Genomic DNA, 26,502 nt, shown 5'->3' with positions numbered 1-26,502 from the left:
CACTAATAAATAATTCAAGGCTGACTACATATTATGTATAAGGTACTAAGTAACTACGTTCTAAAATTTAAATTATAACTCACCACTCAACAAAATATCCTTGCAAAATTACATGTTGATCGCACACTCAATTTACGGGACCGGATACATTTATTTGATTATTTGCGAAAAGTCGCGGGTTTCCTGAACTTTGTCGACTACCGACAGGGGGCGCGGCGGGCGCGTCCGCTCTCCACGGCCGCTGAAACGATACTGAAAGCCTACCCTTGCTTTACGAAGTTTCAGAGCTGTCATGCAATCGGTATGTGTTTTGTGCAACAAGATAGAGTTGTGGTTAGCGCAGCGGGGATGAAACTTGGTTTTCTTGAGCTAGCGCGCCAAAAGAACATCATCGATGCGATCGAAATACACACGTTTATTAGCTGTTACCCTCATTTTCTTTAGGGTTGCCACGAATAATGATTTGGCCGAATACCGAATACCGAATATTCGGCCGGCGCTCTCAGCCGAATACCGAATATTCGGCCACCGAATATTCGGCAGGTGATCCAGTATAATTCAATAAGTTAAAGTTTTATTTAAAGAGTGTTCTTCTTAATCTTACGGCAGATCCGTATAACTGGTTGGCCACCAGTTGTACCAACTCGAATCAGTAGCCAAACCTTATATATTTTGTTATAAAATACCTGTGTCTCAGTAGCAGGTATTGTATATTTTATGAAGAAAAGCGCAACTGTCGCAAGCGCGATGTTGTATTCAGGTTTTCGCAATTAATTATTGTTTGATAGTTAAATGTTTCGATTAAATTGTTTTTTTTATTCCTTTTTGTAAGATATTTGCTACATTTTTAAGTATTCGGTATTCGGCCGAATACTACTTACTATTCGGCCGAATACCGAATAATGAAAAAACTGGCCGAATAGGCCGAATACCGAATAGTTGCCGAATATTCGTGACATCTCTAATTTTCTTATTACCAATCATCCTGTATAGCCCCGAACCATAAATAATAATTCTAAGTTTATTTCTTGTATCAGTGTATGCATAAAAGGTGCCATGATTAGCACTTGAAAGAGAAGATTGTTTTTTCAATATTGCCATTTTATTTTAACTTTCAGTTTACGGTGTTTACTTTATCTCGCTAAAGATCACTTGTTCGTTATGTACCTACTAACAAAGTTTAGTTGCGCATCTTCGCATACCTTAGGTGGATAATGAGACGGGCGCTTGCTGTTTTTATACACCTTATTAAGTAGGGGCATAAGTTTTCTACTAAATTAAGGAGGGTGTGCAATGTTCCCGGTATACTTATTCTAATCCTAATCCTAACTAATATTATAAATGCGAAAGTAACTGTGTCTGTCTGTCTGTTACTCTTTCACGCCAAAACTACCGAACGTATTTGAATGAAATTTGGTATACATACGGTCTAGACCCTGGGACAGAACATAGGCTACTTTTTATCCCGGAATTTCCACGGGAAAACTTTTTAAGGCGAAGCGAAGCTCGCGGGAACAGCTAGTTAATAATAATAACAAAACTCTTTGCCTGTTGGTGATATTTAAACATTAGAGCTAGTCTAAGATAGGTCACCGTGATGCAGCAGACAGATTAGTGTCAGTCGCTGACTGTATAGGATGCGCTGGACATGTTTAAGCTACAGGGTGCTACGTAATTACCATCTGAGATATCCAATCTTATTTAAAAACCAAATATAATATACTTACCTATACATTTACTCAGCAAAACGTGGTAGGATACACTAAACGTGTACCTACGTACTTATCAAACAGCCGAGACATTTTAAAGATACGATTTAGAGTTGAATAGATGCCGAAAAACATTTAGAAAGAAAGCATTCTGTTCAGAATGGCACAGTAAAGGTGAATACCAGTGAGGTTGTAACAAAACACGAATGCATGACCCAGATGTAAAACATCTATTCAATCATATGTTAGTACCTATACGTTCTATTTTAGTTAGTTATAAGGTATTCTACAGGGTGTTGCAAATAGGGTATACTAAGCCGAAACCTACATGTGCAGCATGTTATATCTAAGCCCGAAACTGAAATCAGAATTAAAAAATTCGCGATTTTTTTTTTCATTTTCCATAGGTACTTTGTTGGCCACGTGACTTTTTACTATGGAAAATGAATTTTTGTTTCGCGAATTTCTAAATTCTGATTTCAGTTTCGGGCTTAGATATATCATGCTGCACATGTAGGTTTCGGCTTAGTATACCAATTTTGCAACACCCTGTAATCCCTGTATACTATCAGATTTCGCATAGTAAGTATGGCTAGATCCTTGGCCGAGGCAGATATTTATTGTTTAAACACAGAGTGATGGCAATATGCATGGCCCTTAGTACACTGAGTCACAACACAAGACTTTCGTAATTATAATGTTGCTGCAAAAAGACACTGCCCTGCAAGGGAGTACAGTAACAAGGGTTAGTGAGTGTCTGTACTATTGTACTAATGCACTGTGGTGTACGTAACCGCCCCAACCCATTTCACATTAGTTTCTAATGTAATGGCACATGTACCTATGTAGTTTAATGTTATAGCACTTAATGTTGGCAGTTTTTTCTCTCACGCCCTAGCTATTTGTACAAAAGATACTATTAAAAGGTAATTTATAGGATCCGGTGAACTTTAATTTATATAAACTTTGACATTGAACGTGTGTATAGGCACAGAATAATAACTAGTACCAGGTACAGAAGTCCATCTTCGCAATGGCTATCAAAGAAATATGACTCCATCCCATAAGCAATAAGATCTAATTTAGATCGCGCTCCAGCCGCACACGTTTTTATTTACTTACCTACCAATTTATTTTTGAGGGAATATGCGCCTTATTTCACTGGACTACGGTGCATAATAAGTTATACGTGGTTATACGCATTGAAAAAGAAGCCACCTTAGGGTTGCCTCAGCACCACAGACAACAATGTTTAGTAAGCAACGAACTGAGTTTGTAAAAAGAATGTCATGATATTAAAACAAAATAATTTGAATTTAGAATACAAAGCTATTCCAAACTTATTTTCTATTGGAAATGACTAGTTGAAGCTTCGGCAATTTCATAGTTAAAGACCTATTCATAGATCTATTATTTGAAGTAAAAGTAAAAGAAAGAGGTAGATAGGTACCTATTTCTACCTAAAACATTTACTTCAGTCAAAAAATGATTTTTTTCTTCATAATGTGTGATAATATTGAGATGAAATTGATCATGATGTTCTGTTTTAGTTTAGTTGAGCACGAATCCCACTCAGCTCACATTTTATAATCGATTCATTAATACATTTTGAAGGTAGTTGTGACTGTAAATTTAATACTTTAACGAAAAAAATTGGAATCGACTTTGTTCAACATGGAGAAAAAAAGGGTTTGTAGTTCGGATTAATTTCATTTCAAATAAGGAACATTAACTGAATGAATTACAAGAAATCAATAAAATACTTAGATTACTTTTACCTGTCAGCATCTTTTGGTAATCTAAAAAAAAATAAAATGGATCACGATCCGTATTTAAGCGATTAAATACGGCACAGTATTTTTTTGCTGCTTTTTTTCTTTTTATGTCCATTTTTCTATTCATAAATTTTAATAAATACCTAAATACGACATTTATAAACTAGTACGAAATAGGAACAAATAGCGCGCGCGTGTATCGTCTTCCGCTTGCGGCAGCCGACTAGATTCGCCCCATCGATGGGGCAGGCGCCAGGCTGGCGCCTGCGCCGCCCACGCGCGGAGTGACACAGGCCTGGTATAGGTGGTGAGGCAAATAGATGTATAACGAATTTAGGATAATTTTATTATTAGAAAACATTGACAAAAAAGAATTTACTCTTTCGGCAGCTATTTTCCAGGTATTAGTTCCATTTCTGGCCCACAATCACTTCACATGGCACATATAATTTACATCAGCCAATTAAAGATTTTCAGGGAAATAAAATTATTAGAAATGGATGTGAAAAGGGTATTATAAATATTACTCCTTTTTACACGACTCACCACTTTGTTCCCACGACTTTTGGCTTAAAATAAACTCTCTCCAGTGTCCTATAAATCCCTAAGTATAGGTATAATACGTACGAGAAAAAAATAACAAACTACTTTTACACAGAAGTTTGCCTATTTGCACCATGTTTCGGCGTAATGTTATGTTAAGGAGGCAATAAGGAACGAAATTGTAGGTCATTTCCAAAGACGGGATAATGGGCGCAGATTCGGGGCAGATCCCTCTTTTGTAAACATAATAAGACTGGAGTGGCAGAGTGAGTGGTGGCCGGTGGCATATGGAAAAGAAAATACCTACTGAAAACAGTTGTAGATTGCAGTCGGTGTAAGTTTCTTTTATAGATAGACAAATCGAATATATATCAAGTTTAATTGTTAAAAATAATTGAGGATGGACAATGGACAGTGAAGAGTCGGCGTTGCGTTGTAGTTGCGTAAAATTATATTATATTATTATGAACATGCAAAAACTTATAACCTATTTAAAATCCATGAACTTAGGAGCATCAAGAAAAAATATTATTATACAATTTATCAATGTAGAACAATCTCATTTACTCTAAAAATACAGATTATACTCTGTCCATGGCATAATCAATGTTATTTATTCATGAAATGTATGCAATTCCTACACCTTATTTTAAATTTCAAAACAATCTTATGATACTTTATACATATAAGATCATTTATAAACGGCTTCACATCAATATTAATCGATTCCCAAAATTAATTATTTTTATCTTTCTTTACCAAGAACCTGTCAATACCAACGACGTAATCGTCTACGTATTTTCTCCAATTGATATCGGCCGGGTCACAGTAGAAGGTATCCCTGTCTTCAGGAGTCATATTTCTGATCAGACCCCTGACATTCTCATCACGAAAGGTCCATTCGTTCAGTGTAAAAAACTTCAGCATATCTTCAGCATACTGAAACACTGCTTGTAGTTTCACGTACCTGTTTTAAAAGATGTATATAATGAGTAAATACCGGAAATGTGGCAAAGTGGTAGGTGTAGTGAACCCAACATGGTGACACAACTTATCACTAAGATTTTTTTTTGTTCTTCTTTGGAAATTCTTAAATAAGGGTGACCGCTTATGGCTTATTACACCACTTTTGCAATATGCTGGTATGCAGTAGGTACTGAATCTGGTAATCTGGATCAATAATTCTTATAGATAGAATAAGTATGGGGTTCTTGAGGAATACAAAAAAAATGATAATATTTTAAATAACTTGTGTGTAAGATGGTTAATGATTATAAATGAAAACTGTTTAATGTCTTAGGACTTACTTTGGTTTCCTTCCAAATAGTCTCAAAAATAAATCCATCACGTAAGCAGGAATCAGTACTAAGAAGAACTTCAATATAGAGAGCACGATAGTGGATTTAATTAGAATCAAGAACGGATATGGAACCACACCTGAAAAAGAAAAAAAAACTTATACCTAATACTCGGTATTTCATCTAAAAGCAAAGTAAGATAAATATTTGTTCTCTGGTGTGTGATGGTTTTGCACCATAACTATCTCCAATTGTCCTGCCACGCATGGGCTAGCAATAACCCTCCAATCGTAGAGAAGGTCCATGTCCTGCGCAGTGCAATATTAATGTACTATTTACAGTGTGTCGTGTACAGTCAAGTGCAATTAATCCTGATCCCCTATATAGCTATAACTACAACCCTCCCACATAGGCGCCACCTATGTAAAATAACCTTGAACTACATACACCTTGTTTCGTTACTAAGACTTCTGTATGTGTGTTAAAATATGGCGCTAAATATCGACTTTTATTAATTTAAGCGCCATCTTAAATCAAATATTGGAACTAGCTTCATAAAGTTCATGCCAGAATGTTAAAACCTGTGTTGTTCACTTTTAACTATTGCAAGCCAGCTCAGTGTGATACGAAGTGATTGCATTTTTCACCAGTTTAACTACTTGACGGTGTGGTGTAATCGTTAAGGTATTCGGCTTTCAATATGGAGGTTCAGAGTTCAAATCTCTGGGAGGTGTGACTTTTAAAATTTATTTTTATGTTTTACTTTGTTAATCATTATAGATAGGTTATTTTAGACTATCTTTATCAATATGAACAGGAAATAAAATAAAAACATAATATATAAGAAAAAGAACTTTATTTCACTAAACAAGTAAATATTATTAGTCTGTATGCAGAATAATTATGAACAAAAGTAAACAAATTCAAAAATTGTAGAATTATACAACAATGAGAACCAACATGTTACTAAATTTCACAATTTACATCTCTTGTTGTTTTCTACAATTAAATTATAAATAAGCAACAATTTTATTACTAAGTAGTTACTTATAAATATGTAATCAATTATCTTAACAGTATGAACAAATAATTATCTTACTACTAATTAAATCTTGTCATGCGTTAGCTATTTTATAACAGTTCTTCAGGGCCCATTATAGGACATCCATCTTCGGTAACCTTTAAAAACAATAATTTGATCATGCCTTAATGAATATAATAATTGTGACATTATTACTATAGCGTAAAAAGTATATTATGATAATCTATAAGTAAAATAAATAAAAGCCAATAATATATAAAGTAACCAATAAAATTATAAAGAGAAAATACGAACCCAATGTTGTCCTGGCACTTAACTCAATTAATAATGATGACCTTGTTAATAAATTCGTTTGTCATCGTTACAAATCAATAATTTTGATTATATTATAGGTATAAATATAAATCAGATCAATCAGATGGAATTAACAAAACCCATCTCAATGCAACAAAACATTCTCTTCAAGTCTACAATTTCAAATGAGAAATAAATTCAAAATACCCTCTGCGCTTATAATATTTCATATTGTAAACAATTATCACTACATAGACTATACGTTTGCTAATGAACCGCAACATATTCACTATTTTGCAAACGAGTTCAATAAGCTTCTTGGCGTAGCGGGCAAATGGTTGGTTTGCGAATAATTGGGCCGCGGGTTCGAGCCCAGATGAAAAACAAAAAGAATTTAAATTTTGTATTTCATAATATTATTGTTCTATGAATTCGTTAGTTTGTGTAAATGATGGATATTATCTAAAATCTAAATGATGGATATAAATAGGAGAATAGTAAAATAGTTCTGTGTCTGTCTATAGACACGAGCACTACCGCAACATACGTCACACCGACAAATTGGCTTTGCGTAGTTTGAATTTCTATTTGAAATGCAGGGGGTCAGGTTTTTCTGCACCTGACTGTACATGTCACTTAATAAAGGAGTGCATGAATATACGTCCGGCGCACCTTTCAGTTAGCAACAGACAACTAAACAGACTGGTTAATTCTTTCACCACGGTGAGTAACCCTATAAGTCCAGGGCTAGTAGCACGGGGCGCATTTATGACGTGACATAAGCTTTGCATCGCGCTCACTCACATCGCGCAGCCTCAAGAGCGAGTGCGACAGAGAACTTTTGTCACGTCTTAAATGCGCCCCGTACTAGCCCTTCTGCTCTAGAGTTTTGTCACGGACTCGCTAAGAAAGAAGGTAAGTGGACTGTATTTGTATGATTTTTAGGCCCTGGGGGTGCTTGAAGCTCGTGGGAGTAATTAAAACGGGAATTGTGGATTGATCCGTGTATTTTCGTGTGAAGAGCAGAAACGGAAGAGGAAGTTGAACATAGAATATAAAATATACACATATGATTCATAGACAATTAATGTTGCTCTGCATAAGATACAATAAAATTTACCATAGTGATGTGACGCTCCTGATTCCATGAAGTATCGCAAGAACTCTCCATTGGTGATGGGGTTTCTGGGGCTGCTGCAGCAGTTGTACACTTTCAGTTCCTTTGAACTAAAACCAATTTTGGAATATTAAATTAAGCAGGAGGATTTGTAAGAGTGATATCGAGATCCAACACAACAGTCATTCTGTACAACATGAAAATGTATGTATATGCTCACGAGCGAATTGCCCCTATTGAAGTACTTAATAGTAGTACTTAAATCTAACAGCGTAAATTTAGGGGCATTTACGGTGTCGATATTTTGTAAGTGTAGTGTATTTTATTGCTGTCTTTTTAAATAGGCGGTTAAAGAAACTATTACGAGACAAAGGTACCTCTCATAGGTACACCAATTCCACAAAAAATACAAACTTTTTGCAAGCAGCGGCCGCGGCAATGGTCATGTTGGCGACCGTATCGACGGGGATGAGGTCCAGGACCTTGGCCGCGTCGGCTGCCATGAACCGGTGGACCCCGCGGGCGGCGGCGTACATGAGGCCGGTGGGACCGTTCCAGTTCTCCAGCCACCCTGGGAGCGGGTCCTTGAGGGTTGATAGCACTGTCGATATTTCATATTCATATTAAATTATTGAGTTCAATACATCGTCATACATATAATAATAATTATTAATAATATAATAAAGTAAATTACTAGGGCCGATTTTTCAATGCTCAGATAGACAGATAGATAGCGTTTATTCGACAGATAGCGAAATATTACATTTTTCAAATGTCAGATAGAACTTATTCGTCCAATAACTCAGTTACCTGGAGAATAAATCTAACTGCTGCTTGGGCCGCCAGATAGGGCTTATTCGATTGATAATTTGACATTTGAGGTTATTGTAAGTTCTTTTTTGCGTTTATACCAATTCTAAACTACCGAGCGCAGAGAATAATCGTCATTTTCAATTGATATTTTCGATGATATTGATGATATGGCGATAGAAGAAGAGGCAGTAATGAACGAATATATTAATCCATTTGAAGAAAGTCACAGTCGTCAAAACGAGGCCTGATCATTATAGTATGGGGGATGCAAAAGAATTTCATCGCCGAAAGGCACCAGACTAGAAACATTATGTTGATTTATTTTCAATCATTTATTTTATAAAACAGGAATGTAGCAGCACTTCCTTCATAAAAAAATATTAAGGTACATATAGTTTTTCATTTTACGATAAGTAGGTAACCTACGCTATGTATAAGTATCAGACATCCCTCCGGCTTGGCGGGATGATCTTCAATGTCCAGTATTGGACTGCTACAGGCTGAGGAGAAAAGAGAGAAACCATCCAGTACTTGATAATAAAACATAGGTGTTATAATTATTTCTTTCAGTTTTTATTTGTTAATTCTAAATTAAGGATATGTTGAATGGTAATGCTGGAGCAAATGCCTAACACCTTTTCTTCTACATTGATAAATGGAGGTGCATTTGAGGGCCCACCTCCAGTTTTGTACATCTCTTGCCTTTGCAGGGAAGACTTCTTCTTCATTGTTTAATTGATGCCCTCGTACTTTAACTTAAGGGTTTTCCATGAGCGGACACTTGTGGTTATACCAGTGGAGTTAAAAGAAAACTCAATTTTCTTCCATGCAGTCTCCTTATCTTTATTTGTTGCAGCATCGGTCTTTTTATTTTCTATGACATGTTTCAATTTATCTACCAAACTCACTACACAGTAACTTCAGCATTATTAAAATTCGCAAAACGCTCTCTTTTTTGTGAAACCATTGTGATTCAAGAATAACAAATTTAAATACCAAAATCAAAACAACCAAACCAAACAGTCAGTGAGGCTTGTTGATTGCTGTTTGCTTGACAGTGATAGTTGACACTGACAATTGAAATAGTAGTCTGTCCTGCTTTAGCACTAGTGTCTGCGCATATACTTGTTTCATCTCTCCTGAGTTCAAATAGAAGAATCGGTAAGATAGTTATCTATGGAATAAATCACAATTGAAAAATGGTTAAACAACTACCAGGCCGATAAACAGCCAAATAAAATTATTCGTTAGATAGTTATTTGACGTTTTATCCTGGCATTGAAAAATCGGCCCTTAAATTAGGAATGGTCACAAATAATATAACACAGAATAGGGTGGGTTTTATAATAATATAGTGATAGACTCTGCTGCCGCTACACGGGTTTGTTATCGTCGTAGATAAACGGAACTGTATCGCGATTCGCCATAAATACGGCGCTGTGATTGGTGGACTGCACATTAAACTAATTTATCGATGGCGATAACAAATCCGTGTAGCGGCTGTAGTACTTTAATGTGTAACAGATAAATAATCCTAATCCTAAAATTGAGGCTGATTTACTCTTTGCGCCGTATAGGTTCGTGTGACTTTTGAACACAGAACGTTACGTTAGGTTTCTCTAAATTTAAAATGACTGCTTAATTACGAGAGATAATTACTACAATATAAATAAGTTTACATTATGAGCAACAAGTTACTGGCTAGAAAAGAAACTGTTCTTCATTGCTAAGGCACCATAAAACGCACTTTCTTCCTTCTTCTATTTTTTTACGTAAAAAACAGATAGGTTAAGTTTCTTGATTACGCTGCCGCTGTAGACTCTGTAGAGAGAATGAAAACTTCCGTACTTTTTCTATAATAGATCTGATAAAATTCCAATAAAATTACTTCAATAGAGAACTATCATGCCTCTTTAGTAAGACCAACAGCGGAAACTTCAGCCGTTTAGATTTGCCTTCCCGAGAAAAATGCGGGATAAAGGTAAGGTCCTACCGTTATCATACGTATCGCACCAAACGGATTGTTATAAATTTAAGGAGAAACGGCGTCGGCAATGCCGAAAGGTGGACGTTTGTAGTGATATACTATTCTATTCTCTGTGGGGGTGTAAGTACCTGCACCTGGCTCTCTCGAATGGAACCTTTGTGCATTACCCCAAGGTCTAAACTGCCTTTCTAAGCTTGGACCATTTCCCACCACGCTGGTCCACTGCGGTTTAGTGGGTTCACATATCTAGATGTGCTAGATCTAGATATGCAGGTTTCCTCACGATGTTTTCCTTCACCGTAAGAGCGATGGTATACATTGTACTTAAGTTAAAAGAACTCATTGGTACACGTCAGTGCCGGGATTCGAACCCGCACCTCTTGATTGAGAAGCGGTCGTTCACCCGACTGAGCTACCACCGCTCCTCCGTCATATACTATTTAGGTCCCGCTATTTCCATTATGTAGGTATTACCGCTACCGCCGTGGGTACCTCAGCGGTCTGAGAGTTCCTTAAAACTTTAAAAATACTATGCATAGCGCAAATATGTTCAGCTCTCACCAATTGAAGGTCTGACGATGGCGGTGGGTATGTCCTGTTGATGGGTCGACACCAAATATTCAGCCATAGATTTTGTGTAAGCGTATGTATTCGGTTTCTTTTCTAAAAATAAAATAATATTACGATAGATTTAATTTGTAATTTTCAGTAAACATTGTTTTTTTGAGACTCTTTCTATACTATACAGGAATCAAAATATCAGAAGCCCAGATTATGCTTCTTTATTTCATACGACTATAATTTGAGCCGAGTAGTAGATAAACTTACTAGTTAGCACTTTCTTGAGTTTATAAATCGGATCTATAATTAAAAATTGCTGAAAAAAAAGCATTGCAGTATAGCTACATACTTAGAAATATATTCCTTGCATCCACATCATCGCCACTCTTATTGAGGAATTCGTCAATTTCTTGCAATGTGTTCGGCGGCGGGTAGACCCTCTCCTCCACCGTGTCCTGCTCCGTGTTGCTGTAGGCTGTCGACACGTGGACTAATGCCTGGAAAATAGGTACTGGGTATATTAAAAATACTGATTTGCTAAATTAAATAATTATATAAGCACTCACGAATTAGAACATAAGTAATCGACATAACTGAACAGCGAAAAGCAGAATATACTCGGCCGGTCATGGATACCGAATAACTCATGCCCGGAGTGGTTAAATAGTTCTTAAGTGAAGATCGCAAATAAATAAATAGACAAACGTAGCGTGGGATGCGATTTGCCCCGCTGAACTTTAGTCAAGTAACCGGTATCGGTAGTGCCATGATGAGAAAGCCGAGAACAGAGTTGCGGCGCTCCTTGGGAGAGGTCTACGAGCATGTCCACCTGGACACGGGCTGATGATGATAGGTACTGCTAAATTTGGTATCATAACTATACTTGCATCAATTTTCCGCAATTTTCGACACAGCTCAAGAATCTGTTTGGTTCCTTCAAAGTTAACGGACAAAGCAAATTTCAAGGACTCGTTGAACTTTATAGTGGCGGCCACGTGGAATATTACTGACACCTGGAATTCAATAAATAAGAAATATTTAAAATAGAATAATGATTCAGTTTCCTATAAGGACATTTATGTATGGTATACCGACGTAGATAAACGTCACTATATCCCGAGCTGCGTAACATAAAATGATTGGTGGGAAGCGAACTTGAAGCGAATTATACGAGTTTACCCACCATTTCATGGCTATAAACAATATCTTTTATCATATACTTTTGACAAAAAAAACACAATAAGAATGAATATAATAATGTTCTTTGGAAACAGAAGTATTTTTTCACATTCACCTGATATTACAAAAAATATGTAAGTCTTACGATTAATTACGATTTATTTATTAAGTTATGTACTAATTTGTGTGAACTTTTTGTGATTACGTGACTGTCTGCGTAACCTCAAATGGTTAAATAAGCAATTACGAACAAACGTGTACAATTATATTGTATCTTCATTGAAATTAAGGTTTTTTGTAGATTTCTATTAGCTTGTTAATGGATAACTCCTACGTAATTCTGTGAGAAATTCATAATTTGCTCATAACTGATATTTAATAAATTATAATGATAATTATATGTAATAATATTATTTCATCAAGTCCGTTGTATACGATGCCGAATATGCTGCATACGATGTCCGTTGCATACGATGCCGAAAGGACCTTTCTTACTTAAAATAATATGAATCAATATGAGGTTGTAATTGTATGGTTATCGTTATTGGTCTTACCTTTTGAATTAGAAGGGAAATGACTGAGTGCTCTAGGCCCAGGTTCGGTTCTGACATGTCTCCAATAACAGGGACCACTTTCTCTAAATCACTGGGTCTTTCATTTCTTATACGGGAAAAAATCTAAAAAAAGTTAAAATAATATTTAAAATACAGAATAAGGGTATGTGATAGAATGTAAACGTAAGTGTATTTAGCTGACAGCACATATAGGTACATTTTATTCATTTAAATTACAGCTACAAATAATAAATTAATAAATTCGCTTACGACATTTTCAAAAAATGATTGCATTCGGACGTCGGGATTCCGACCTCTCTTTTTCCGAATTAAAACATAGATTTTGTCAATAGACCTACAGCTATATAGCAGTTTTTCTATTAATACCTGAAATAAAATTATATTATCAAGAGGTGTTGTAACATTTTAAGAGAAATTTTCTATCCTAATTGGCGAAAATACTGGTTTTAATAATGTTGTAAACTTTAATGCAAAACGTAAAGGTACTTAGTATTAATCAGGTTCATATTCATAAATCATAAGTCTCATAACATCCGTATGTTTTATTTAATATTCAAAAGACTCACTTTTCCAAGAAATCCGGTGCCTCCCGTCACGAAAACTGACTTTCCAGCGAAGAACTCGCTAATAGATTCACTCTGATTACAGCCTTCTTCTGAATTCACCATTTTAGGATTTTTAAATTAAATTTTAAGGGCTATACACTCTCTATACACTACTCTGTACTGTTTTTTTTTTAATTAATTGTACTTACTGCCTTATTTAAATATAGATATTTAAATATATTTTATTGAACAATAAATGTACAAAATATATTGACTCTTTACTGGGCACATATTATCCGATGTTGTGTGCGTTTAGCACTGGAAACTTATGAATTAATACTTTTATCAGTTATGGTATTTACACCAACAGTTTACTCGTTAATGTACGTTTAAACTTTATCATAAAACAATTTGATTTATGGATTAGGGCGGATTCGACCAACGTCGAGTAACTTTTTACTCACGAGTAAACTACCAGTTACTCGCGAGTAAGCCGATTTTGCATTCTACCAAACCTGAAACCAAGATAAGTAGCTTATCCCAAGAATAAAATGTTATACCGCCAAAATTGACCGTGTAACGAGCTTATCCGAGAGTAATTTTGTAATGGCGGCGGCACATCAGCTGATTAGAAAACCGTCATAATGACATATAAACACATCTGTCAAAACATAAACAAAAGTACGTTAAAAGGCAAATTCTCAGAATAACAACAACGAATAAAATATTAAAACGTATATAATTTTATACTATTATAATCCATTCAAACTAAGTTGGCATGTCATTTCTATTGCATGCTTTGAAACGCAGCTATTTTTATTTTAGTTGCATTACAGTTTCGTTCCTCGTTCATTCAATTAATCATGGTATAACTTGGTAGAATGCAAATGTACTTATCCCAGATATTTACTCGCGTATAAATTTTATTCCGGTATAGTTATTCTCGTGTAAGGTGATGTTTGGACGAATTCGCCCTTAGTGGGAAAACAGATGGTTAATTTATTAACTGTATATTACTACCAACGACATTGTACATGTTCAGTATATATATAAGTACTCCAAGCTACTACCAGTTAATGCTGTAGATCGGTTTTTGTTTAGCTGTGTCTTTTTAAAAGTTTCATGATAGTTTCATGGTAGAGGTGCGCCACTATGTATGCGATAAAACATAAACTTTTATAGTTTTCGACCAACCATCAAACCTGTTCAAGGCGTATTGATTGGGTCATCCCTTTTACCTCGATGATAAACTCTTATTAACAATACGCTAAAAAGCATCTTCTATTGAACCTGTCCTTATAATTACAAATTATTTTCGGATTTATAAAAACCTTCGACTAAAATCTAGGGATGGGCTGAAATTCGGTAGACATTCGGTTTAACCGAACTTCGGCAGGTTTAACCGAACTTCGGTATTCGGCCGAAGTTCGGTTTAAATGCCGATCATTCGGCACACCTATTTCTACAATTTTGTATGAAATACAGTGTGGAATTTTGTTGGCGACGTTTTCGTTGGTAAGCGAGTGTATCTGTGATACTTGGCCACTTTTAGAAATCGCGTAATAAACTATAATAGTGAAATTGTGAAACATAATATATCTATAATAGTGAAAAATTATAAGTTAAATACTTATAAGTGATTTAGAGGGCAGTATACCTTCGTGATCCTAGCGAAATAAGTATTTAGGAAAACATTTGCTATCGCTTGTGCACTAATGCTCTGGACACGGGTGCGATAGAGATAAATTAAACTTTAGTGTTCTAGTGTTTAACAATATAGATAAAATTAAACTGTCATCGCTAACTTTTAACCCTTTCTAACTAAGTTTCTTCACAACGCCCAAGGTTAGCTGGAAGAGAATGCTTTTAGCATTAAGTTCGCCTATGTACAGTTTAATTTATGTGCAATAAAGAATTTAGTAATAATATTTACTTTTCTTGATGAAATTCTCATTTCGGGAGAAAACTTTTTCACCAAGTAAATATCAACAAATCTCTTTGATTTTGGTGTTAATCGCTTCAGCATAATATACCTATTATAGGTTTGTAAGTATCACTTAAAAAAATACATTGTACCAATTTGTTCGACAACGATTTGATTCGATTCGACACAGTTTTGATCACAAAAAGTATGTTGTTTTTAGGTGCCTATACGTTTGAACCTATAAAAAAATTAGAAAAAAAACTATAACCCTAGAAATTCATTGTGTTATTAACATTATTAAAATTATGGAGGTAGGATAATATTTAGAAATAGAAAAACGTTTTCTCTTTTTGTATGGACGAGCAAGTGCTATACGTCCCTCTTAACAAAGTAAAATTTTATTTATTATTATAGCTTTTTCGTTTTTTCGGGATTTGATCGACTATTTATGAAGTGGTTCGGTATTTCGGGTACATTTCCCTGCCTTCAGGAGCTTCACTGGGGAGATTCCACCCTGTATAATAGATTTACAATAACAACAAATTTAACCGAATGTTCGGCCGAAGTTCGGCCGAACTTTTAATTTTAACCGAATGTTCGGCCGAAGCCGAACTTCGGTTCAAACCACATTCGGCCCATCACTACTAAAATCCTATACGAACCTAACCTCACCTTGAATACTGTCCAACAATTTGTCCAAAAACCCGTTTTTACGTCTGAAGTAATAATTTTGAATAATAACAATATTTTGCCACATAAAATACCAAATTATATTTTGTTAATATTAAACAATAAGTGGCATCCATATGAACGCGACGCGACCGCAGCGGCCGCGCTGATGACGTGCGGTCGCGCCGATCACCTGCAGGTCCACACAGAATTATAACCATACTTTCATTTATAAATAGCAGAAAAAGTATTTAGAAGTTATAGTGTAGGTATAAGCGCTTATCAGCGTTGGTTTGGAAATAGTATGAAACTAACAGATCAGCGCTGGTAACCAGCTTTCTTTCTGTAACGAGCCTTAGAAAATATTATTAATCCAGCAATTTCAGAAAGACAATAGCAGCAATTTTATTCACAACGTATCATTTTGATAATTTTATGAAAATACATACCTACCTATCCATAGCAAACAAAAAAACAGCGTGATTTTTTCCTTCACTTCTCATTTATTCGCCATAAACCCGCACATCGAAAGCCAATCCCTCCACGCTATCGCCTCGCGGGGTGACTCTGACCACGGCCCGCGTGCCCCGGCAGGACCCTGACACCAGCTGGACCAGGATCCTCTCCATCATCAGTCCGGAGATGGAGACACAGCGCATGTCACCCACGGCTAGTTGTATCTGTAAATAGAAAGGTAATTTGGGGGTAAGCACTACCAATCACTTTTTCGACATCATCAAAGGTTAACTGGTAGAAAATGCTGCTAGCATTAAGTTCGCCTTTGTACCAATTTACTTTGTGCAATAAAGAATTTAATAATAATAATAATAGTGGCTACCTGTGAGGCCAGGTACATATAATGTACATATTATGGAAAAACTACGGATATACCTATATATTATACGCGTAATGTGCGCGAACTGAGATTTTTTGATAAGTACCTAGCATGATATTTTCGTTGCAGAAATGTAACATAATATATCACAAAAGAATTATAATGAATAAAGCTACTTATAAATCAAATTAAAATAAATGTATCTATACAACGCGGGTTGAACCTGAATAAAGGAAAAACAAATAAAATGCAGTCTCTGAACCGTATTTTTAATACAATTAATATTGATTTCATTTGTTCGTTGTTTACACTGTACCTGCAACTAATACTACCAATAAAATTGATACCAGGAATCGGGGTCTTTCTGCGAAGAGCGGAGCTCTATTTTATCCATAACACAAAATACCTAATTGTAAATTTATATGAAAGTATAACTAATTAGTATAGATTAAAGATAAGTAGATTAAGTAAGTAAGTAAGTAAGTTATTATGGCAGAATCTCTGCAGGAACTCAGCTGGATGCTAAGTGGCCTAAATGCTGCTTTCCGACGTGTAGGCCTCGGTATAATAAATAATAATAATTTATTCATATAAAAACTTATTATAAAGATACATTTTATATTTAAGCAAAAATATAAAGGCTATAAAAACTTATAAAGTTAAAATACATTTAACTATAAAATTCATTAATAACAATAATCTTTTAATTTAAGGGGATCCCTAAAGCTAAAATGCTAAAGTCGGCTTGATATACTTGATTAGATTGGAAAAACGGTGGCTTCTATCACATTGATAAAAATATATTTTGTAGCAGAGGGTATACTGAACATGTTAGTTGCTTATAAATTGGTGCAGGATTATAATAAGTATGTTAAAAAAAATTGCAAACACACCATGTCTTTTGCCATTTTTTGACTTATTATGAAAAAACCCTCGAAATCAGAGGGCCCATTTTCATGGAATCTTATATGTATGTGTAGGTAATTAAATTCTTAACAAAGTTACCTTAAAGAGTTGGATTTAATGGACCAGAAGTCAACTTTTTTTGCAAAAAACTAATAAATTCCGGTTTAAAAATGATGACACCGTGACAGATTTCAGATTTCTTCAGTCGTCGCCCTGGTGGCGGCCTGTTAGGAGCGATACCCACGCCATTTTATTTTTTATCAAATATTTCACAAAAACTGATTAAATCAACAAATTATGACTACAAGTATTATAATACATATGCATTTGCTATGGAAAGTTAATTTTCTAATCATTTTAGATGCAGAAAAGCCGAAAATTCTTAGAAAACATTTCGCCTTTTCGATTTGTTTAGGTACATTTTTTACTATAGAGTTACAGATGCATAGATAAAGGTAAACATTGCACATAATGACACTTATTAGATTCTCCGAATAAGAACTATACGGTCAATGCAGTATGCCAAAGCGCGAGCCTGTTTATATTCTGAGGGGTAATTAATTTTATTTTAACGGTTGTGTATGGTAGGTAAGCTACACAATATACAGGGTGTTGAAAAGTAAGTTCATAATTTGTTTTATTTGAAACCAAAAACCGTAGTTAATTAAAAAAATATATAGGTATTTTAAGATGTGGTAGTCTGTACACTACAGGTTGTTAAAAATAAGTAAGTATTTTTAAAAATTGAAGATCTAAAATTTACATAATTTTTTAAATCTATTTAACAAGCTTTGCAAAAAAGCGGTTAAGTGCGACTGTATCTCGCCATGAAAAAAATGAAATGTTTACTGTAGCTATGAATTTTATGCGTTACAAGTGGAATAAAATACCGCATAATATTATGTACAACTATGTAAGAGCCTAGTTTTAAAAAAAAAACTCATAAGAAAATATTAAATACACAGGTTTTTTAACCCCTGAAGGAAATAGAGGGGTGTTATAAGTTTAAAGTAAGGGCTGAATTTTTTTTTTAAATTAGGGTGATAGGTAATGTATATTTTTAATGATTTTTTCAAATAGATAAATGTTATACCATTTTTAAATTGCCATAAAATTACCTATAGTTATAGTTATAGAAAAGGGCAGGGCTACCAGTGCCCATTCGCCACTGCAACCTAAAAGATCTATAAATTATGACTCCCCATGCCGAGTCTCACTCTACAGGCCCAGGTCTTTTATAAACCTGATATTACCTATACAGGATGTTGCAAAAAGGGTATACTGTGCCGAAAGGGTTTGACTCAGGGGTTATTCTGAACAACTTTTGTTCTCCAAGTTTTGGAAATTCTCGAAAAATAAATTCGGTCTCTATAGTAAAAAGTCACGTGATCGAATAAGTTTCTATGTAAAAGGTTTTGTTACGTGAATTTTCAAAATTGTAGAAGAAAAGTGGATCAGAATGGCACCTAAATCCACTTTTGGCTAAGCTTTATACCCTTTTTTCAATACCTTGTATAAAATATCGTCAGCGTCACCTTAGATCGTAATCATCGTAACTCCTCGTGACCAAATTTTAGAGGAGACAAAAATACTGTTTTATTTGTAGTTCTAGTTGGCATACTACCCACCTAAAGTTTTTTTTAACTAGCCTAAAAATGATTTGTTTAGACAGTCTATCTTCCTGTTCAACCGCAGCCTGAGTGCCAGTGACTCAATGACTGAAAGGAGGCCATTAGTGCTCCTAAATAAATAAAGCAGGCCTGTAGATTATCTTTCAGTGTACCGACACATCTGATTGCTGTAAGAGCCTGATAAGCTCTTCGAACGAGTCATACCTCTGTGGTGGTACGGTTTCGACCTTTCGGACAGTCAGTTTGGCATCCGAAATGCGGATTCGAATAGTGGGTACAATACTTTGCGTTCGTTCACTGTCGGAGCAGGATAAAAACCACGGGCGAGTTGTTGCGCTGGCTGTTTGCTTAAAAATAGTAACCGCGTTCAACTCTATCCCCTAGAGGGCGAACCTTTAGGGCGGCTCTTGTATACCATCACTTGTCTTCTTATCTGCAGAAAATTGACAGAGGTCATACGTGTCTAACAAGTACATTAAGGATGCGAAAAGAGAGGGTTTGTTTTCACTGAAGAAGTTCAGTTGCGGAGTTCCACAGCGGTAGGTCTTGGACCCCTCTGCTGTGGAACTTGGCATACAACGCGGTCCTGCAAATCAAGCTCGCAAACGGCGTTAGCACAGTGCATTTTTCTAATGTCACACAGGTCGTGAGGTAAGCTGAGAGCCTCCTTCGGGGATGACATCCCAATGATTCATTACGAAAAAATTGCTGCAGCTGTGCTCGCCATGCAGTGCATGGGCTACTTCCGAATCTGGGGGGCTGTTGCAAAGGAGTCCGTTGCCTCTATACGGTACGGGTTCCGTGCGATCTATGATCCTTCCGGGAGCACCTGTCTTGTCAAGTCGAAGAGAATGGCTCGTATTCGACGCAACCTGCAGTACTGGTGGGATTGGTTGGAGGACAGGACAGCAGGAAGCTGCAGCAGCCGTCATGCTGTGATTCGACGCATAGATGCAAAAAAAAGTTGAAAGTAACTTCATGTTAATAAAATATTAGATCTTAATTTAACAACATAACATTGCAAAAGAAAAATTAACATTGTTGAGTATGTTATTGTAATTTACTAAAGTAGTAATAAAAACAAAGGCTTATTGCATAGTTTTCGTTCACGTTCGCCTACAGCGCACGTTGTATATGAGAATAAAGGGTATAATTACTAAGTTTTCTTGTTTAAAAATCACGGTTTGGGGTTTAGAGGAAAACAAATGGTAAAATGCGGAATACAGTTTTTTTTTTCGAATAAAGAGGAAAACATGTGAATTCAAAAAACGTTTCTATTGACACCAAAGAGTACTTTTCGCCGAGAAAAGTGGAGTTACAATGTTTGCGATCTAAAGTGATGATAGAACTAGAACTTATTTTTTCAGTTCACCTGCTGTTGAGTGAAATCGTAATTAGGTAAATGACTCCTTGACATGAAAATAACTTTTTTTTTATAATCGTTATAACAAAACCGTTTTTTTTAATACAGCAATATTTGTAGGTGTACTTACAGTGAGCAAAAGAGCGCAGCAAGGTGTAAATTTTTTGGTTTTTAAGAAACAAAAATATTATTTCTATCATATCCCAAATACACATAAGTACTTAAAAAAAAAATACACACTCTCGCCTTGTACTAATGTACCCCCTTGCGGGGGTACTTACATGTTATTATTTTTCTGGTGACCTCCCCATATCCCTTTGCCAGCTACGTAACCTTTTGTGACACCCTGTATATGCAGAGTTCTGCAAACTACTGTTCTGCTTTTGAAACACCAAAAAAAAAACAGGTCGTCTAACTAAAAGGTCACGTGACCAAAAAAAAATATATGAAGAAGCGTTTTTTTCATGAATATAAAAAATTACGTAGGATAAAAGATTTTCAGAGTGACGCCTGAGTAACGCCCTTTCGGCTAACTATACTTTTTTTATTACACGGGGGCAGAGTTTAATACAACACCCTGAACTATTAAACTCTGATAATATTTTCGCGATTTTTTTACATTCTGATTTCATTTCCTGGCTTAGAAATAACATCAATAACATGCTGCACACGTAGGTTTCGGCATAGTATTAAACCCTTTTTGCAACAACCTGTATAAATATCGGCACGGGTACGACTTTATATATAATTAATTATTAAATATTAAAAATACTTTCAAATAAAAATAAATATTTTCGTATCACAAAACAATATTACTTACTTAGTATATTTTTAACAAAGTGGCATGTCTTCACTTTTATGTTTTCGAGTACTATGTTAAAATTTCATGTCATTGTCCGTAGAACGCCCCGCATACCTCAACCCCCCCTCACTAGATTTGACAGATTCTGATTTTCTTCCAGCTTTAGTGACAGCCTTAATTTGAAATATGATTTAAAAAAATTTAAATTAATAATAATAAGTACATTAGCGCACTTACATAGGTAATTTTCATAGGTAAAGGCGTTTAATATCATTAAGTACACTTAAAATAGCATGAGTATCTCCTAAACTAGGCAAGAGCCTGTATCTTAGGGATACTTACATTATTTAGTTGCCTGTTCGTGTGCGAGTTATTAAAATTTCCAATACAATGGTTTTACTATTAAAAGATTAACAAAATATGAGCTAATTATAATAATGTGAAATATAGGTAGGTACCTACTAAAATTTAAACTAAATAAAAAAAAAATCCAAGGAAGGATTGAAGCATGACTAAATTTACATATAAAATATAGGTAATAAAACAATAATTGTTACTGTTAGAGCCAAGGTTTGAGCAAGTTTTCAGTATCATCGTAACTTAGTTTTAAAAGAAATTCGGTGACTATATTTTTACACTCGTGCTTGTTGTGGGAGTAAATACCGAGTTGTTGTTGTTGTGAGATGAACATGGACAAGACGAAAGTCATGTACACACGGCAACGTTAAATGGTTGGCAGGGCACACTAACGCAGGTAGTGTATGTGTGTGTCGGCGACGTCGACGTAATTATTTAGTTCTGGGCAACCCACACACGGATATTGTAAGCATGTAGTTGTGCCAGTGACAATGATTCATTGTTTTTATGATATGAAGCAAAATTTTGCAAGCCATTGTAATAGATTGAATGGCTCAGTTGGTATGATACAAGACTCACATGAATCGGTATGGTGGTTCAAATCCCACTGAACTTACATTTTTCCTTTTTTGATTTTTTAATAAATTTAATTTATTTATTAAGATGTATTAATAATAGTATTGTAGTATATACGAATAAAAGCAACACAGAAAGTAAATTAAACAAGTTATTAAGTGTTAAAATTACCAAATTTATTTGTGCCGTAACATAAACATTAAGGATGTTACGTTTTTGTTGTTTTTCGTTTTAAAACATAGTTGTAGTTTATATTAAATCATAATAAACATCAGACAAGGATGGACTGGCTGTTTTACTAAAGTAAATAGGCAAGTCATTAGTTATATGAATCAACATGTTAATTAGCTAGAAATAAGATAACTTATTCTCACCTCAGTAACAATAACATCATTAACACATTGGCTTACCCATAATTGTAAATAACGATAAGTATTTAACAAAATAACTAAAATCTTATACAAATGAAAAAATAAAAATTACTGAGCTAACCCCAATAACTATAATTTTCGCCACTTTTTCGCCATAATATCTTACGTCCATCCTTGTCTGACTTTTCATCACTAAATATCACAACATTGTTGCACCAATCAAAGTTTAAAATATTCAGTCGCAAAACGCACTCTGTTTCGACGATGCTGATCGGTTAGAGCAATTTTCTTCGCTGGCCTCCGACACCGCAACCCAGCAGCATGCAAGTGAACCCGTACGGATTGTAGGGATAGAGGATAGATTATGTGTTGTGGCCGTAGAACGGGTGCTGCAGAACGGATCAGCGCTATGTGCAGCTACGATTTCTCGATGGCGTGGTGATGCATCCGTATAGACGACTACTGTCTACATGTCCCGAATCTGCGTATCGGTGAACCCATAATTGAACAGTTCTCCTCTGCAAACAAAAAAAACAAATACTTAGCATAGACAAATACAAATATTGTAACAGTCAAATAAAATGTTTGCAATTCTATGTTACTTACCGTTAAACATCTTGCGATTTCATTAATCGTAATATTTTGTTCATATAAATACAATTATCTCCGCCTTTTTGAACATGGTTTAGTTTAAGTAAGTTAAGACTTTCCATAGTGACTGCGAAGAGTAATTAATCACAAAGTGAATCACTATGCAGATGCAGAGGTGAATTGTAACTAAAACTAAAAACAAATTTCGTTTATTCATATTGTATGAGGGTAGAATGGTTTTAATTCTCAAATGAAGAACGAATCATATATTTTTGGTGAAGATAAATAGTCGACAGCTATGCAGCTTATAGTCATTTGTCAGTTTCAAGTAAATTAATTTTATACTCAACAGCGTTTAAATAACGCAAAATTTGAATTAAGTAAAATAAAAATAAAAATAACCATCAGTGGACTCGAACTCACGACCTATGTTTCATAGGTCTAACATTCTACCAATGAGCTACGAAGTGTATAGACACAAGCAGTGAAATTTTGCTTCACTACAATTTTATAACTATTTAACTAACAATACCGGTTGATATTTTTATGTCACAGCTGGTATACGGGCGTTTGCCTACGCGCAAACTCGTTTGTGCTGTTGTGTGTGTGTGTGTGTGTGGTTTGTTACTGGTGTGTAAAACCGATTTCTGCGTTTATGCACACATAGACAACGTTAGTGTGCACACATACACTACGTTAGTGTGCCCTGCCAACCATTTGACGGTGCCGTGTGTACAATGCTCACATCAAACCGGAGCCGGTCGCCGTTGGTGAGGCAACAATCGAAGTTGTGCAAGAATATGTCTACCTCGGGCAGACTATTCGGCTAGGCAGAAGCAACTTCGACAAGGAGGCTGCAAGGCGCATCCAACTGGGTTGGACTGCATTCGGGAAACTTCGTCACATATTCTCCTCGGCCATTCCTCAGAGCCTGAAGACAAAAGTCTTCAACCAGTGCGTCCTGCCAGTGATGACGTATGGTGCAGAGACTTGGACACTGACGGTAGGACTGGTCCACCGATTTAAAGTCGCTCAGCGTGCTATGGAGAGAGCTATGCTTGGGGTTTCTCTGATGGATCGTATCAGAAATGAGGTTATCCGTCAGAGGACTAAGGTTACCGACATAGCTGTCAAAATATGCAAGCTGAAGTGGCAGTGGGCTGGTCGTACAGGCAAACGCAGCGTGGGACGCCCTCCTGCCCGCTGGACTGACGACCTTAGGCGGGTGGCGGGTAGTGGTTGGATGAGGAAGGCCGTGGACCGAGTGTTGTGGCGCTCCTTGGGAGAGGCCTATGTCCAGCAGTGGATGATTATTGGCTGATGATGATGATGAAAGATAATTAGATGAATCTATAGGTACCGGGTGTAGTTCCTAAGTAGGCCGGAAGTAAAAAAAAACCTTTGGCACCTTAGTCGTTGTCTCTAATGATCGAAAACATTAAATTTACCTGCATTTCTATAGGTTTCTCATATGAACCGATGTATGCTTCATTAGTTTCTGTGTAAATTATTTTACTTTCATCAATGTCGTCACAGTCTCCACACCACCACGATCCGTTCAATAGCACCGGCACATCTTCAGGAACTGAAAATTAAACATAAACCTAATTATAATGTATGAAATATATCTAGTATGTGTTAAATAAGTCATTACTTACTTATGTAAGTGGCATATTTTTTATAATTTTAATATTCTATAGTGAGTACAATACAAGTCAGTGAAATGAAAAACATTGTAGAAATAGTTAAATCGGTATAGACAAGTGACATCTTAGCCTTACGAAAACGTTCGTCTTTGTACTAATTTGTTTCATGTGCAATAAATAATTTAAAACAATAATTGTAATGAATGTGGACAAATGCATTATGCAATAGGGTTGGACTCTCTTTTTCTTACTGTATATCTATGCGCATTATTTTATGTAAGTATAGATTACCTTCATTTGTGAAGTCCTCTTCACTTTTGAAATCTTCATTCAGCAGTTCTTTCAATACTTCATCTGAAATCAATTCGTCATAATACTGACAATTTATACAAGACACTACAACCAACACGAATATTATACTTAGATAATATATTTTTAATAACATCGTTTTCTTTTCATAATAATTATTGGTAAATAATTATAATTATTGTAATACAAGTTTAATTATTTATTTTGTTTTTTAGTGAACAACTCGATCGATTTGTGTAAAGTGATTGAATGCTAAATAATATGTTATCTAACATCACTGACCTGCGGTCAACTTGTTATGGATTGATACTGTTCAATTACAAACATTGAAGTTTATTGTAGGTATCTAGGGACTTAGGTATTATAGTACCAATACATCACTTTACAAATAACATAACGGTTCTGCTAAGTCGAGATTTTTTAGTTACTTTCTGTTCGTATACTGCTAAAACTGTCCCCTCGAGCAACTCAGCGTTATTCATTCAAGTCAAGCCGGTTTCATGAATAATTAAGTAAAACTTAGTATGATATGCAGTGCTGTAATTGCTTAGGAGACTTTCATAGATTTCAAACCCTAGTTGTGCTTAACCGTGGTTAAAACCAGTTAGAGCGGTGGTGGCGTAATGAATAAGGCTTCGTCCTCTCAATCGAGAGGCAGTGGTTTCAAATCCTGGCCTTCAATTAAGGAGTAAGTACAATAATACCACGTGCTCTTACGGTGATGGAAAACATCGTGAGCAAACCTGCACATCTAGATTCTAGATGTGTATCCTAAGTGCATTGTACTTATCCCAAAACGGCGATATGGTTCGCAACCTATCACGTGAGTACAATTGTGCTGCGAAAAGTGGGTGGCTCGCTTGTGAGCCACCTCTGACTACCCCTTCGGGGATTACAGTCGTGAGTGCATATGTATGTATGTATGGTTAAAACCACCCCTACCTAGTGACCTTACCAACCTAGAGAATTCATAGTAGGTATTTACCGTATCTACCGGCTGTAGCCTTGGCATTTCCGTATCCGGCGCGGATGCGGCTGATAAGGCCCGGAAAACGTGGCATGCCGCTACCACGTACACAGTGAA

General features: G+C 35.7%; 3 protein-coding genes across 3 annotated transcripts in view; all 3 read right to left on the bottom strand.

The window, feature by feature from the left end:
* Positions 1 to 242, bottom strand: part of LOC105385824 (gamma-aminobutyric acid type B receptor subunit 2) — a 94,649-nt gene extending 94,407 nt beyond the window's left edge. Inside the window, exon 1 of the mRNA XM_048624381.1 lies at positions 84 to 242. The gene's annotated coding sequence lies outside the window, so the exon portion shown is untranslated. The remainder of the gene's footprint in view (positions 1 to 83) is intronic.
* Positions 243 to 4,635: 4,393 nt separating this feature from the next.
* Positions 4,636 to 13,682, bottom strand: LOC105390248 (putative fatty acyl-CoA reductase CG5065). Its single transcript, XM_048624761.1, has 10 exons — positions 13,460 to 13,682; positions 13,143 to 13,259; positions 12,873 to 12,995; positions 12,027 to 12,152; positions 11,489 to 11,636; positions 11,140 to 11,241; positions 8,193 to 8,379; positions 7,782 to 7,888; positions 5,335 to 5,464; positions 4,636 to 4,994 (listed from the first exon to the last, which is right to left on the bottom strand). Exons 1-10 carry the CDS (start codon positions 13,559 to 13,561, stop codon positions 4,763 to 4,765), a joined length of 1,374 nt encoding a protein of 457 aa, XP_048480718.1. The 5' UTR covers positions 13,562 to 13,682; the 3' UTR covers positions 4,636 to 4,762.
* Positions 13,683 to 16,511: 2,829 nt separating this feature from the next.
* On the bottom strand, positions 16,512 to 25,592 carry LOC105390233. The gene is made up of 3 exons (XM_048624699.1): positions 25,401 to 25,592; positions 24,912 to 25,048; positions 16,512 to 16,711 (listed from the first exon to the last, which is right to left on the bottom strand). Exons 1-3 carry the CDS (start codon positions 25,552 to 25,554, stop codon positions 16,535 to 16,537), a joined length of 468 nt encoding a protein of 155 aa, XP_048480656.1. The 5' UTR covers positions 25,555 to 25,592; the 3' UTR covers positions 16,512 to 16,534.
* Positions 25,593 to 26,502: the final 910 nt, after the last annotated feature.

The sequence above is a fragment of the Plutella xylostella genome, chromosome 12, assembly GCF_932276165.1.
Source record: "Plutella xylostella chromosome 12, ilPluXylo3.1, whole genome shotgun sequence".
Taxonomy (NCBI): domain Eukaryota; kingdom Metazoa; phylum Arthropoda; class Insecta; order Lepidoptera; family Plutellidae; genus Plutella; species Plutella xylostella.
The sequence above is the reverse complement of the archived record's forward strand: the minus strand, read 5'-3'. Positions and strand labels throughout refer to the sequence as shown.

What these genes read in the sequence shown, in the direction of transcription:
- LOC105390233 (XM_048624699.1), bottom strand. Translation starts at nt 25,554, where the DNA reads ATGTTATTAAAAATATATTATCTAAGTATAATATTCGTGTTGGTTGTA. An exon ending in AGAGGACTTCACAAATGAAG is followed by an intron (nt 25,049 to 25,400) that starts GTAATCTATACT and finishes TTTAATTTTCAG; the next exon opens with TTCCTGAAGATGTGCCGGTG. An exon ending in AGAAACCTATAGAAATGCAG is followed by an intron (nt 16,712 to 24,911) that starts GTAAATTTAATG and finishes TTCTATTTACAG; the next exon opens with ATACAACTAGCCGTGGGTGA.
- LOC105390248 (XM_048624761.1), bottom strand. Translation starts at nt 13,561, where the DNA reads ATGGTGAATTCAGAAGAAGGCTGTAATCAGAGTGAATCTATTAGCGAG. An exon ending in AATCATTTTTTGAAAATGTC is followed by an intron (nt 12,996 to 13,142) that starts GTAAGCGAATTT and finishes AACTTTTTTTAG; the next exon opens with ATTTTTTCCCGTATAAGAAA. An exon ending in CTATTTGGAAGGAAACCAAA is followed by an intron (nt 4,995 to 5,334) that starts GTAAGTCCTAAG and finishes CTTTTAAAACAG; the next exon opens with GTACGTGAAACTACAAGCAG.